Here is a 12,774-nt window from a genome sequence, read left to right on the forward strand (position 1 = left end):
GAGAGTGAAGACAGTGTGTGCACTAACTTGTTAGAAAGGATTTGCCTAGAGGGAAAGCAGAGAAATGGCTGATGACTGATGGTGTGAAAATTGGGCTCATGGGACTAGGTTTTGAGGCTTTTGTGTGTTTTCTTAATGAGAAATAAATACTATTAGATATGTACATAGCAGAGGGAATGCTTAGAAGGATTGATGGCTTATATGGAAGAGAGGATTAGTGAGGCCCATGTCCTTGAGGGAGCCATCCTCAAGGGCCTTTCCATTCTGGTTTTAGCAATTAATCAGTCATTGGCTCTTCTATGTGGCTTGTGTTCCTTGTATTCTGAGAAAGCTGCAGGACGTACACAGGGAGGCTCACTTCCTGACAAGTGCCTAGAAGAGAGAAGGAACACTGCATGTGGCCTCTGGGTTGAGCCTAAGGGGAGACAGAGAGGGATAGTAACATTGATGACATTCTAGTGGAAAGCTAGATGTATGGGTGCACATCTGTAATTCCAGTACTCCAGAGGTTGAAACAGGAGGACCAGAAGTTCAGGGTCGCTACATAGTGAGTTTGAGACCAGCCTGAATGACCTGAGACCCTATGTCAGCACTCCCACCCCTTGAATGCTCACCTGACTAGAGGTGGGGAGCTTTCCTATGGTGTGAATGAATGTTGGTTTCATCAGATAAGGTCTTAGGTATGAAGTAGAGGAGATGCCACATGGGACTGCTGTGCCCCAGCAAGCAACAGGAATGGTAAAGCCTCGGGGCACCAGCATGACAGTCTTGGTTAGTAACATTTGTGGGAACTGGACAAGAGGCCCTGCTATATTGAGACAGGATGTGATCTCAAAGGTTGCAGTAGCAGAATGGAGAGGGGTGACAAATCTGAGGGTGTCTAGATAGGCCTGAGAGGGTCTAATTGATAGATTGGAAGTAAGGGACAAAGTAGGAAATAAAAGTTGACATCAAGGTTCCTAAGCAGGTGGTACTTCTCAGAACTCAGAAGAGTGCGAGTTGTTAAAAAGCTGATTTAAAAATAAGCAGCTGTAGGATATGTGCAGTTGTGGAGAAGTCAGAGCTAGCAAAGTAGGTAGAGCCATTCCTGAGCTGAAAGACATCTTGTCAGGCTTCCAGGAAGGGAGGAGGTGCAGTGGCTGAGTGGTAATCTCAGGCTGGTATGGGATTGGTGCCGTAGCTCAGGAGTTGGGGTGACAAATAACCTTCCTTTTCCTGGTATGGAACCTATTAATGCTTTTAATTGTATTAATATGTTTTTGTTGTGGAACATTTGGGAAATGAATTTATTTAACCCATCATCGGGCTTAAGGGATTAACATCTTTAATCTAAAATCCTACCTAAGAGCTAGGAGCAGTGATACATACGCCTGTAGTCCTAGCTACTTGGGAGACTGATGTAGGAAGATGATGAATTTAGACTTGCCAAGGCTCCATAGTGAGACAGTCTCAAAAAATAAATAATAAAAGCAACATTTTTGACTTCCCATCTTGTTTTAAGTAGTGCACATAAAATTGGAGACCAGAACTCAAGCTTTACTTTGTAACATAGAAAATGTGATTATTTCTTGTCTTCGCATCTGTCTTGTTTTTTTTTTTTTTTTTTTTTTTTTTTTGGCCTCTCTATCTTCACCAAAAGCCTTTAGGTCCTCTCCACATATCACCTGCTTCTTTCGGGTCACCCCTCCTAAGCTAAGGAGCTTCCCAGGGTAGAGAAGGTCCCATAAGGATGGTCTGCTCCCCTCTCACCCTTCCACCCATCCCTCTTCCTCAGTCTTCCAGCGTCAGCAAATCCTCATGGCAACCAGGGGGGCTTTGGGTTCCTGTTTACAGAAGGAAAATCATTACGGTGTCTGAGAAGGGAGAGAAACAGCTCAGGTGTCAGCTCCTGCCCTTGAGCTGTAAATTCTCAAGGACTGTCTATAAATCTCCTAAAAACACGTAGAGATCCCAATTTCACTGAAGAGCACTGGAGGGGTTTCACATAATCATTTTGGAGGCTTCATCCAAACCCACCTCAGATACTTTGAAAATAGCCATCCAGTAAAACTGAAGAGTGAACCTCTATTCTAATAATCTTATTCTCACTTAGCACACACAGAATAGATCGATTCTTCCAGTGTGTGCATCAAAAATGTCTGTGTATGCACAAGAAGAAACATGTTTACACACACCTCAGGACTCTGACTAGCCTTGAGTGGCAGTGGGAGCAGCCACGTGTTTCAGAGCCAGTTATGCTTTCTCAAGCTAGGTTGCTCTAGCTAGACATACTACTTACCCTGACATCTCCCTACCCTACAAATCATATTGCTTCAGAGAATTTCTACAGTTTTTGTATTTTTTCCTTCCAGAGGGTCAACTGAGAGTAGACGCCAATATATCTGTGCATCACCCTGGGGAACCTCTGGGTGTCCGGACGGAAGTGAAGAATCTCAACAGCCTCAGATTCATGGCCAAAGCCATAGGTGAATGCCAACTTCGACTCCTGCTATATCCATCTGTGTATTGGTCACCTCTTGTTTGTAGTGTGCAACTCTTTGTAGTGGTTCCTGCAGCAGTCTCTAGTTCTCAGTTTTGTGGGCCAGGTAGTGGTTCTGCTGGACCTGCCTCTGCTTATGCATGGAGCTCCAGAAACTGTCAGGTTAGCAGAAGCGAAGATCTGAGATGGCCTCAGTCATGTGGCCTTGTGGCTTCTCCATGTGACTTGAGGCTTCTCCATCCACGTAGTCTTTTGTCCTTCCCTTGTCTAGCTGAGGCTTTGGTTTGCCAATGGAGGGTCCCAGGAGGGTAGAGGCAAACATCTCACAGTTAACATGAGTTCTCAGTTCTGAATTTCAGCTCACACAGTGTCACTTCTGACACATTTCTTTCATAGCAACTTGAATTCAGGCCAGATCCAAGGGAGGGAAATAGACTCCACCTGCTTCGAGATGATTTATAAAATACAGTAGCTGTGTTCAAACATGTATCACACACTTTCTGAAGTCAAGTTCATTCTTTAAATTGGACATAGTCTATTTAGTTACTATGTTTCTATTTTTCCCCCCATTTTCAGCTAGTAGATTGCATGTGTCTGTGCAGTCAAGGTTGGTTTTCCTGAAGCATACAGTGAGCCTTTCACTGATGGCTAATGTACAGCAACTTCTGTGGGCAGTCCCACAGATGCTAGAAACAGTCTGAGGGGAGGACATCTCAGAAGACTCAAAGTAGATTTTAAAACTAGAGACATCCGTAGAGGAGGAGGGGGGATGAATTAAAAGCAAATCCTCTAAGAGTACACAGACAGCAAGCCTGCTGAAGGTATCGCCTTTGCACTGCTGCAGCCAAGATGCTTAGTGGGCACTGGACCTATGCGGGAAAGTATTAATGTAGTGCAGAAGGAGCTATTCTCGTTTGTGCCAGCTTTGTGCCCAACCCTGAAATGATTAATCAGCCTTAATGAAGATACTTGAAGGGACATATTTTTAGAGAAAAGGCATTAAAGTGGTTCAAGGGGTTAGTCATGGAACAGAAGGATAGGGGTAAGGAGTGACTCCTGTCTCTGAAAGGGGACATAGTCCACTTGCTGGAGCCACCAAAGGGGTAAGGAGAGAGGCTCTCGCTTGCAAGCTGTGTTTGTGAAGGAATTTGGAACAAGTAGAATGAAGTTTGCCTTCACTGAGCATGCCATGTTCAGGGCTGTATTGACCTACGAGGTGGTTAACCGTGACCAACAAAGGGCAGGCAGCCAGAGTTTATGCCTTGTCTGTAGTGGTGTACAGAGGAGCCCTCGGTAATTTTTTTTTTTTAAGCTGTCCCTAATCTTTTTTGTTATATGAGTTGCCCTCTGGATCAATATTCAGAATCCTACCTGTGTTCAAACATAGTCTTGCAGAACCAAAGCTTTGCCACCATGAGCTTAATTCTCCAAGCCTACAATTTGCCCACCAGGTATTTTCAAATCATGTTGGACCTTTTAGCCATCATTTCATGTCAATCAAGGAGGATATTCAGGTGAGAGAGGTGGGGTACAAATGAACCCGTTTGGTGCCATTGCCTCTCAGCAGCCTGGATTAAAGGGTGTGGATTTGAGCAAGGGACATGGGGTAGGAAGTTGGGAATGGTGACTTTTGCAAAGGAGCTTAGCAGCTGTGCTGTATTTCAATTATGTTTGGCTGTGATGATTGACATAGTTTATCTATTCTGTTGGGTAGTGAGGGTGTGTGTTAGGTGTGTGTTATGGAGAAGTGATCACAGATATCTTGGAAAATAAAGTGAAAATTATTCTTTTTTCCAAAAGTCATTTTCACCCATATTCTCTATATACATTTTGAGGGTTATGAGTGTTCCTTGTGACCCATCTGCTGGTCCCAGAATAAGGCCACAAGCCTAGATCTGCAGTCACTAGACCTACACAGCAGTCCCAGCCCTTCTACCAAGGTGTCTATAGCTGTACTAGGCTATTAATCTCTCTGAGCTGAGGCATCTGAAAAAGAAAGAGAGAGGAGGAAAGAGACAAGCTTTTTAGGGTCCTTTTCAGTTGTGAGGAGAAAAGACAGCCCATATGATCATCATAAACAATCCCCTTGACTTTTTTCTTTAACTTAAGGATTGAGAATGGTTTCTAATATTTGCCTACATGGATGAAAGAGACTCAGAATATACTAACTTGCTGTGGTTTGTTTGTTTGTTTGTTTTTTCAGACTATGAAATCCAGAGGCAAATCACTGAACTTGAGAATGGAGGGAAAATTCTAAATGAAACTCGTTCGTTTGATTATAAGCTGGGGTGAGTTTGTATTGATAAGCCTGTTGACCACAGCTTGGAGGCTGGGGCTCAGCCATGGACTGGTCATGTGACAAAGGTCCTTATCTTCTCTGTAGCCATAAGAGAAATGACCAATGTACCCTGTAGGGATGAGACATGGTCTTCTGAGACCTTAGAGTTCAAGCTTATACAGAAGTGCTTAGTCTCAGGTCCAAGAGGTCCTTTGCTTCCTGCTTTTTAATTCCCTTAAGTAATCTGTGAGAGCTCTCACAGTCTCAGCTTGATGTAGAAAAGGGTTAAGAGTTGGTTGTAGGGTTACTGCTCAGTTAGTTTTTCTGTTGCTATGATAAAACACTGTGATCAAAAGCAGCCTATGGGAGAAACAGTTTATTTTGGCTTGTGATTCCAGAGGAAGTATCCACAATGGCAAAGGAGGCATGGCTGGAAGTGGCTGAAACAGTAACTATGAGATCAAATCATCAACCACAGATACAAACCAAAGAGAGCAAATTGGATGTGTGGCAAAGCTATGAACCCCGAGTGACACACTTCCTCCAGCAAGACTGCTATCCCCCAAAACAGCACTGCCAGCTGGGGCTCAACTGTTGAGATACTAGAGCCTTGAGAACATTTCTCACCACATATACATTTTTTTGTGGTTGTTTAGATAACTTGGACCCTATTTTTTCTCAACCTGAATTTTAAAATTTTGTACTTTAAGTAAAATACCAAAGAATGCTCTAAAGTCTATAGAGTTTGTGTGAAGGCTGGCAAGAGTGTAGCTTGGCAATAGATCACTGACTGTGGATGCTTTAAAACCCCGGGTTCAGTCCCTATCTACACATACACAAAATTTGAAGCCGTTTGTTTTTATAAAATTATCTTTCTAAGCATTTCTCTTTATTTGTGTCAAATAGGAGAGCCATAGTAGATAGTAGATCCATTCCCTAGGTGATCCTATGGAAATCTGAAAAACTTGAATTTGGCTGTCATTAAATGAGAAAATCCTATGCCAGGCAGCTGGCATTATAACAAATATTTGATTTAGTCAACTTATAAAGAGAGTCGGTTCATTTTGGTTCCCGGTTTCAAAGGTTTTAGTCTGTGATTGATTTGGCCTGTGGTAGCACATCTTGTTGTCCCAAGCACAGGGCTGAGCTAAACTGCCTGCCTCATTGTCAATATGCTATCCAGTGTTGATTGTTAGCTTGGTTCGATTAGTGAAGCATATCTTTGGATATATCTAATGGTGCTTCCAGAGACCATTAGACCCCAGCTTAATGAATGATTAATCCCTTCGTGGAGTCATATGATGGCATTCTTAGGAGGCTGGGCCTGGTAGGAGGGCTGGGTCTGTGGGGGCATGTCCTTGGGTGTATATCTTACTGTTTCTATTCCTCTATTTCCATTTCTTTGTTCTGACATACTTTCCCACCATGATGAGCTAATACTTCCGAATCCACAAACTAAAATAAATATGTGTTTTCCCTCCTAAGTTGTTTCTACTAGGTATTTGATAAGTGTGAAGAAAGTAACATACTAGGAAACCAAAGATAGAAGGAGGGTCCAGAGTCCCGTGGTCTCTTTTAAGGGCATATTCTAAAGGTCCAGCCTTCCATTGGTCCCTGTCTCTTTCTGACACTTCTAAAGTTTCTACCTCTTATTCATAGGACCAGGCTTTTAACACATGGCCTTCATAGGGAATGCTTGAGCTCCAGCCCATAGTAAAGCCCACTCTGCACTTGGTCTAGCCAGTGTTGCATGCAGTGTTGTCTTATTGCTGTCCTATCTGACTATTGCAGGTGCACCATGCCAATGAGAGACAAAGAAGAAAAGCAAGACTACAGGTGATTATGCCTCATGCAGAATACCAACATGTATTTGGGAATACATTTCCAATCCATTTAAAAATCAGCATAACGATGGTGGGGAATTTGGGGAACTACTTATTTTTACATGATAGAAACCAAGATTTCTTATTTTGTGTTATTTGTAAACTAGGAGAAGTGATATTTTCTTGACTCTGTAGCTGCAGAGTTCCTTGATTAATAGGGATTCAGTTGCCAAAAGATACTCTGTGACAAAGATGCTGTCATTTAACTAAGAGGATGGCAGGTGAGGTGAGGGAGAGCCTAGGCTTACATTTGGTAGTAATTCTGTAATATGTTGAAATCCTTTGGGAGGATATGAAAAGGAGGTTGGTCTGTCAATGGAGAGTCCCTTCAAACCTCGATAACCTCTATTGATGCTATTTCATTGCCAAGATAAGCAAATTGGGGGCCACTAGCTCATCAGTAGAGTACTCACCTGTCATGTAAGAGGTTCTGAGGGGTTATTATTCACATAGAACAGTAAGTTTAGCAGATTACAAAGATGGGAGCTCTAGCAATAAAGTTGCTGAAATTCACATGGCTTTCCTTTGTGAAGTATTATATGCCTTCACTGCCACACTCTATCATGTGCCTACCAAAGGCAGGGTCTTTTTGTTATGGTGGTCTACTAGGTTTGGACTTTTCCACAGTACTTCTTTATCTCCTCATGTTGGTGCTCCCTAAAATTTCTTACTGACCATGCAGTTTCCTTTTACTCAGCCAGTAGCTGCTCTTAGAGCCCCCAAGTTAGACAGCTGTGAGTCTCCAGAGCCCTTCATCTTGAGTTTGCCCTTGCTTTCAGAGGACAGCCTGGCCACAGCTGAGACTTGGTACTGCATTGAGGGATTAGCTGTACCTCTAATCTGTTTCCTTCCTGCATCTGTTGAACACCCCCCTGCGTTGCTGAGCACCTCCTTGCTTTCATTGAGCACATCCCTGCTTTTATATAAGCCCTTTGTTTCTGAGCAGAGAGAAAGCAGTGCTGGAACGGAACAAACAAAAGGAGTCATTTCCTCTCATAAGTGAATGCAGTCCTGTAGTCTGATTATTAACAATATCTGCGGTTTAGAGCAGCTTTGAATGAGAAGTGGTGTTCTCGTCTGTTCCTTCCTAGTCTCCTATCACTCACTCAATGTGCTGCACCACAACCGTGAACAGTCTTGCTGTTTATGATTCATTGAAATCTATAGTTTACACTGGGATTCTTTCACTCATGCAGTACATCCTGTGGGCTTTGGCATCTGTCCAGTGGCGTGAATGCACCCTTACACAGGTTCACTACCCCAATAGTGTCCCAGGTTCCACCTGTTCACCCTTCTTCCCTGGCGACTACCTTCCACATTTCATTAGGCAAAGTCCATTCTGTTGCACTATTTCTCAAGAAGGGAAGAGCCCTCTCTTCCCTCTTTGACTTTTAATTTATTGTAAAGTACTGTTAAAAATAGAAAATTTAAAGTAGGGAAAGCCATTTTTCTTCCTCAAAGCAAACTGTTCTCATTTGTCCTCCAGTTTGCAGCCCCCTGATACTTTCCTCACTAATATAAGCCAGATTTGTGGCCTGGTTCCATGTTACCCTCTCTCCCATCTTTATTCCATATTGGTGAAGAATGGCTTTGCTGTGTAGTCTTTGACTGGAACATTTAGAAACCTTTGAGAGTATGCTGGCTTTGTACCTAAGCACAGAAGCATTCCCATCCAGACACCCAGAATCAGATCCCATCTGTTCTCTTTGTTTAGGTTTATGCCAGAGCCTAACCTGCCCCCCTTAGTGCTCTATGATGCCACATCTCTGCCTGCAGATGCAGACTCTCAGCAGGTGGTCAATATCGACCAGCTCCGGGACATGCTCCCTGAGCTCCCCAGTACCACTAGAGAAAAGCTTGTACAGCAGTACGGAATGCTGCCAGAGCACAGCTTCACATTACTGGTAAGTGTCAATCGGATCTCAGTTAACCTAGCTGGGTGATCCTCCACAGCGCTCCTGTGTGCACTGTGACTTACGTTTCACCAGACACCAGACACCTCTGAGAGGGGTAAGGTAAGTCCCTCACTTAACGCCCTTGACAGTACATGTTCGCCTGCTTCCTAGCATGCAGAAAAAGGAAACAACCTCAAAGCTGCCCACGGGAGCCCTGGAGACTCAGAGGCTACTTTGAATGTTATGGATGAGTGTGTTCTCAGGACGAGTGTGTCTGCAGGAACTCCCCCCACCCTCCCCCCAAAAAATGTTTAGGGTTTCTAGATGTCTTACTACTGTTGAGTCATGACAGGATGTTAGGTTTCCAAAAGCCAGAAAACATTTATCCTGTATAAAATGTTGCAAACTACTAAGCATGTTCGGCCTGTGAAGCTGTTAAAGAATCTGATACCCTTGAGATAGCTTAGGGATTTTCCATCCTTTTTAGAACTGCTTGGTTGAGGCTTTGTGGATTTCTTTGTTTTGGCAACAGTAAAGTGATGCAGCACCAGCAAGGGTGGCATTCTGTCACAGTTGTCACCTTCTTGTCAACAGGAGAAAATGGGAAGTTGTTTTGTTGGTTTTGAGTATTTTTTGAGACAGGATATCATGTAATCTAGGCTGTCCTTGAAGTCCTGTCATCTTCTAGAGCAATAATACCTGTAGAAACTGGATTCTTGCTCTTTAGGTGATCCAATAATAAGTATATAGGGGTATTAGGATATATATTATATGTATACTTACATCCTTAATAACCACAATATAGTGATTGATGGTGCACTAAGTAGTCTCCTCCTGGTTGAGTGGTTCTTTTTGTCCTCCATAAGTCAGCTTCTTGGAGAGTAAACAGTGACTAACCAATAATGATAAAGCAGACTGCTGTTTCTCTAGTAGCATATCTTGTCCAGTGTCCTAAAGGAAAGCACTGTTCCAGTCTGTCATGCAGCTAGTTGAGCCGCTTGCAGATACCCATAGAACTCCACTGATCAGCATCCTGTACAGAACATCTCTAGACCTGGGCTTCTTATAAATCATGTGTATTTCTTACATTTCTGTCTTAATAGTTACTATGGCTGTGATGAAATATCATGACCAAAAGCAACTCGGGGAGGAAAGGGTTTATTTGGTTTACACTTCATCATTGAAGGATGTGAAGACAGGAACTCAAACAGTGTGGGAACCTGGAGGCAGAAACTGGTGCAAAGCCCATTGGAGGAGTACTGCTCACTGGCTTACTCTTCATGGCTTACTCAGCCTGGTTTCTTGTAGCACCCAGGACTACCTGCCCAGAAATTACACCACCTGCAATGGTCTGGACCCTCACCCATCAATCATTAATTAAGAAAATGCCCTATAGGCTTGCCTACAGCCTGATGTTATGGAAGTATTTTCTCAGCTGAGGCCCTGTCCTCTCTGCTGACTCCAGCTTACATCAAGTTGACATGAAACTAGCCGCACTGTTGCTCCTAACAAACTTGTCTTAATCTTTATACCTCTTCCCCATCACTTTTGCCACTTGAACTCAGCACTGAATTGCAGACCTGCATCTTATTAGCATTCTGCAGCTCATTTCAGAGAAGAAAGGAGGGACCAAGGATCTTTGCTTCAAAGACATCAGTGCCATCTCTCCATCTGGCTTTTGGGCAGCTGGTTTCAAGCCAACACTTTAAGTTAGTTTGCAGTGCACCCAAGTTTCTTGGCCATTTCTTTGCTCTCGCTTAACTTCCAAGAAGAATCCACTGAATACAAATTACGAAGTATTGTTGTACATTGGTGTTCTCTGTAAGAAAAGAGAAGGGGTCTACTGAAATCTTCAGAACACAGCTGTTTACTCCCCCCAGAAAGCAACTGTTGACATTGCCACACTTGGCCCCCAGAATGTGTCTGCCTCACTTTGCCGAACATAAGCTCAGTAAAGTTAGGCCGTGATATGTATCTTTGTGTCTTAGTCTTCTCTGGGTCAAAACCCAGCAAGCCTTGAATGAATACTGTTAAGGACAATAGCAAGTGAGTGAATCTGTTTGAATAGTTCATGAACCTATATAGGGAAAAGTAATTCTCCAAGGTATCAGGCATTGGGTGAGTGGGGGGGGGGATTGTTCACCCCCCTCCATCCCTTCATAGGGTTTATGTTTATTCCTGACACCATGGCTGACCAGCTCTCTGGGAGTCTGCAGTAGATAAATGGAGTGTAGGAGCCCAGAGGAGTTGTTGAAACTTTAAGGAAGTGATTGGGGGTGGGGGGCATTTTTCAGACTTATTTTTCTTAGTACCTTTGACTAATATTTATAGATGGAAGATAATGTATTAGGTGACTTATAAAACAAAAAGATAAAAGGATTTGTCCTTGAGATTTCCAGAATGAATAAGAATTGAAGATTGGAACAGACAGAGAATGATTCAGATAAATTGTTTCCCGAAATTAGGCAGCCTGAGCCCTTTATGACTCCATAATCATTGGAAGCCGAGTTACTCATAACATTCCCGAAAATGATATGTTCATGTTTTTCTGCCTTCATCAGAAACACAACAGATTGCTGAGAAGGGCAGATGCACAAATCTAATGAACCATCTTTCAATTTAAAGAGTGCCCAGGAGTATTCATTAAATAAATGGCAGTGGTAGAGGTGTGCTCTCAGGACTTCCACTCCAGCTCAGTGCCTTTGACTTATTTAATTAAGTAGTGTGTGCAAATACCCCCACAACACACACAGACATACATTCCCCACAAATGAAAAAACCTTCAGAATTTAGCCCACTTTTAATTTATCTTGTTATTTTCCTGTGCAGTAGACAATGAACTATGTTTTGTATTATCTTTGACATTTACAGAACTTCTGCTAATACACCTTAGCATCTACTGTCTTATCAAGTACATAGTAGGTCTCATTGCCTGAACAGACAGATGATTGATTGAATGGGATATCTTTGTATTGCACATGAAAATCCTTGGAGAAGTAGTGTTCCTGACTGTTTCCAAAGACCAGATGCTTAAACCACCCTTTGACAACCCACCGTAATCAAGGGGCTGTGTATGCACCCCTGAGCCCTTGGTAAGAAGACTTGGGTGACTGCTTCAGCTGTCCCATGTCTCAAGTTGCAGCTTAGTCTCATTAGCAGTTTATTGTGAGCCTGCGTTTTCTCTCCTAGACCACGCTGAGAAAGAATCCTCTCAAAAGGAAACATGTATGCTGATTTTCTCTACCTACATTCAGATCCTGACTGCTGAAGACTTCAAGTTATTTAGCTAACCTTGTCCCCCTATCTTATCAAATTGGCTTGCTTTCTGATCTTACTTGTAGAGATTAATGTAGAAATGTAGAAGCTGAGATCCAGCGATAGGGTTATGGAAAACTAGAGACTCTGTCAGTAGAGTAGTTCCTTCTATGATGAGTCAGTAGATGTTGGAAGAAGTGTTAGAATTATTAAAATTACATGCATGGTTTTTGTTGTTGTTGTTTGTTTTGTTTTGTTTTGTTTTTCACAGTCTTGTAGGCTGATTTTCATGGGAACATCACTTCCTAGGCTGAATTTTGCTTCATTCAGGGAACACTAAGGATGGTAGCCATTTTCTAAGCAGCGAATTTAAAGGCAGCTTGCTTACAGCATGCTCTGCCATTTACCATATTTGCTTCAGACAGCCCCCAAGGCAGGTGTAGTTGCTCTCCTGTTATACATGAAGAAATGTAACCTTTTTGCCTAAGGAACGTTGATACTCATATTAGACCATGCTGTGTGTTTCTAAGCTCTGCTACCTGCTCACATGCACAATGTGCTGCCATCCCAAGTAGAAATAGTGGTTTTTAGGTAATGGCTGGTTTTGACTGCCTTTGTTTCATTAGTGGAGAAAATTGTGTTTTTACTTTTGCTAAAAGTTAATGCTTAATACAGTCCCAGGATTGTTTTTATGAAGCTCAAATCAGAAAGTATATGTTCATTGAAAGCTTTTAGCCACTCTTGTTGGTTCTGAAGATGCCAGACTATCTATAAATAAACATAAAGTGTTGTCTACTAAACTTTGTGAAAATCAGTCAACTGCAATGGAAAATGAACAGCACAAGTCATACTGATTTTCCAAGTGGGAAAATTAGGTCAGAGAGTTAGCATAAGTTGTTTTCTGCATCTTCGTTTATTTTGTTTCTTAAACTTTCTGCAGGGAACAATGGGTCCGAATCATTGAGAAGTGCTCCTACCTAGGCA

At 42.6% G+C, this 12,774-nt stretch overlaps 1 protein-coding gene across 1 annotated transcript in view; it reads left to right on the forward strand.

The window, feature by feature from the left end:
- Positions 1-12,774, forward strand: part of Gatb (glutamyl-tRNA amidotransferase subunit B) — a 76,587-nt gene that overhangs the window by 36,989 nt on the left and 26,824 nt on the right. The window contains exons 6-9 of the mRNA XM_051198805.1: positions 2,352-2,465; positions 4,683-4,767; positions 6,549-6,593; positions 8,355-8,544. Of these exons, the coding sequence (XP_051054762.1) occupies positions 2,352-2,465; positions 4,683-4,767; positions 6,549-6,593; positions 8,355-8,544 (434 nt within the window). The remainder of the gene's footprint in view (positions 1-2,351; positions 2,466-4,682; positions 4,768-6,548; positions 6,594-8,354; positions 8,545-12,774) is intronic.

This window comes from Phodopus roborovskii, unplaced genomic scaffold (genome assembly GCF_943737965.1).
Source record: "Phodopus roborovskii unplaced genomic scaffold, PHOROB, whole genome shotgun sequence".
Lineage (NCBI taxonomy): Eukaryota > Metazoa > Chordata > Mammalia > Rodentia > Cricetidae > Phodopus > Phodopus roborovskii.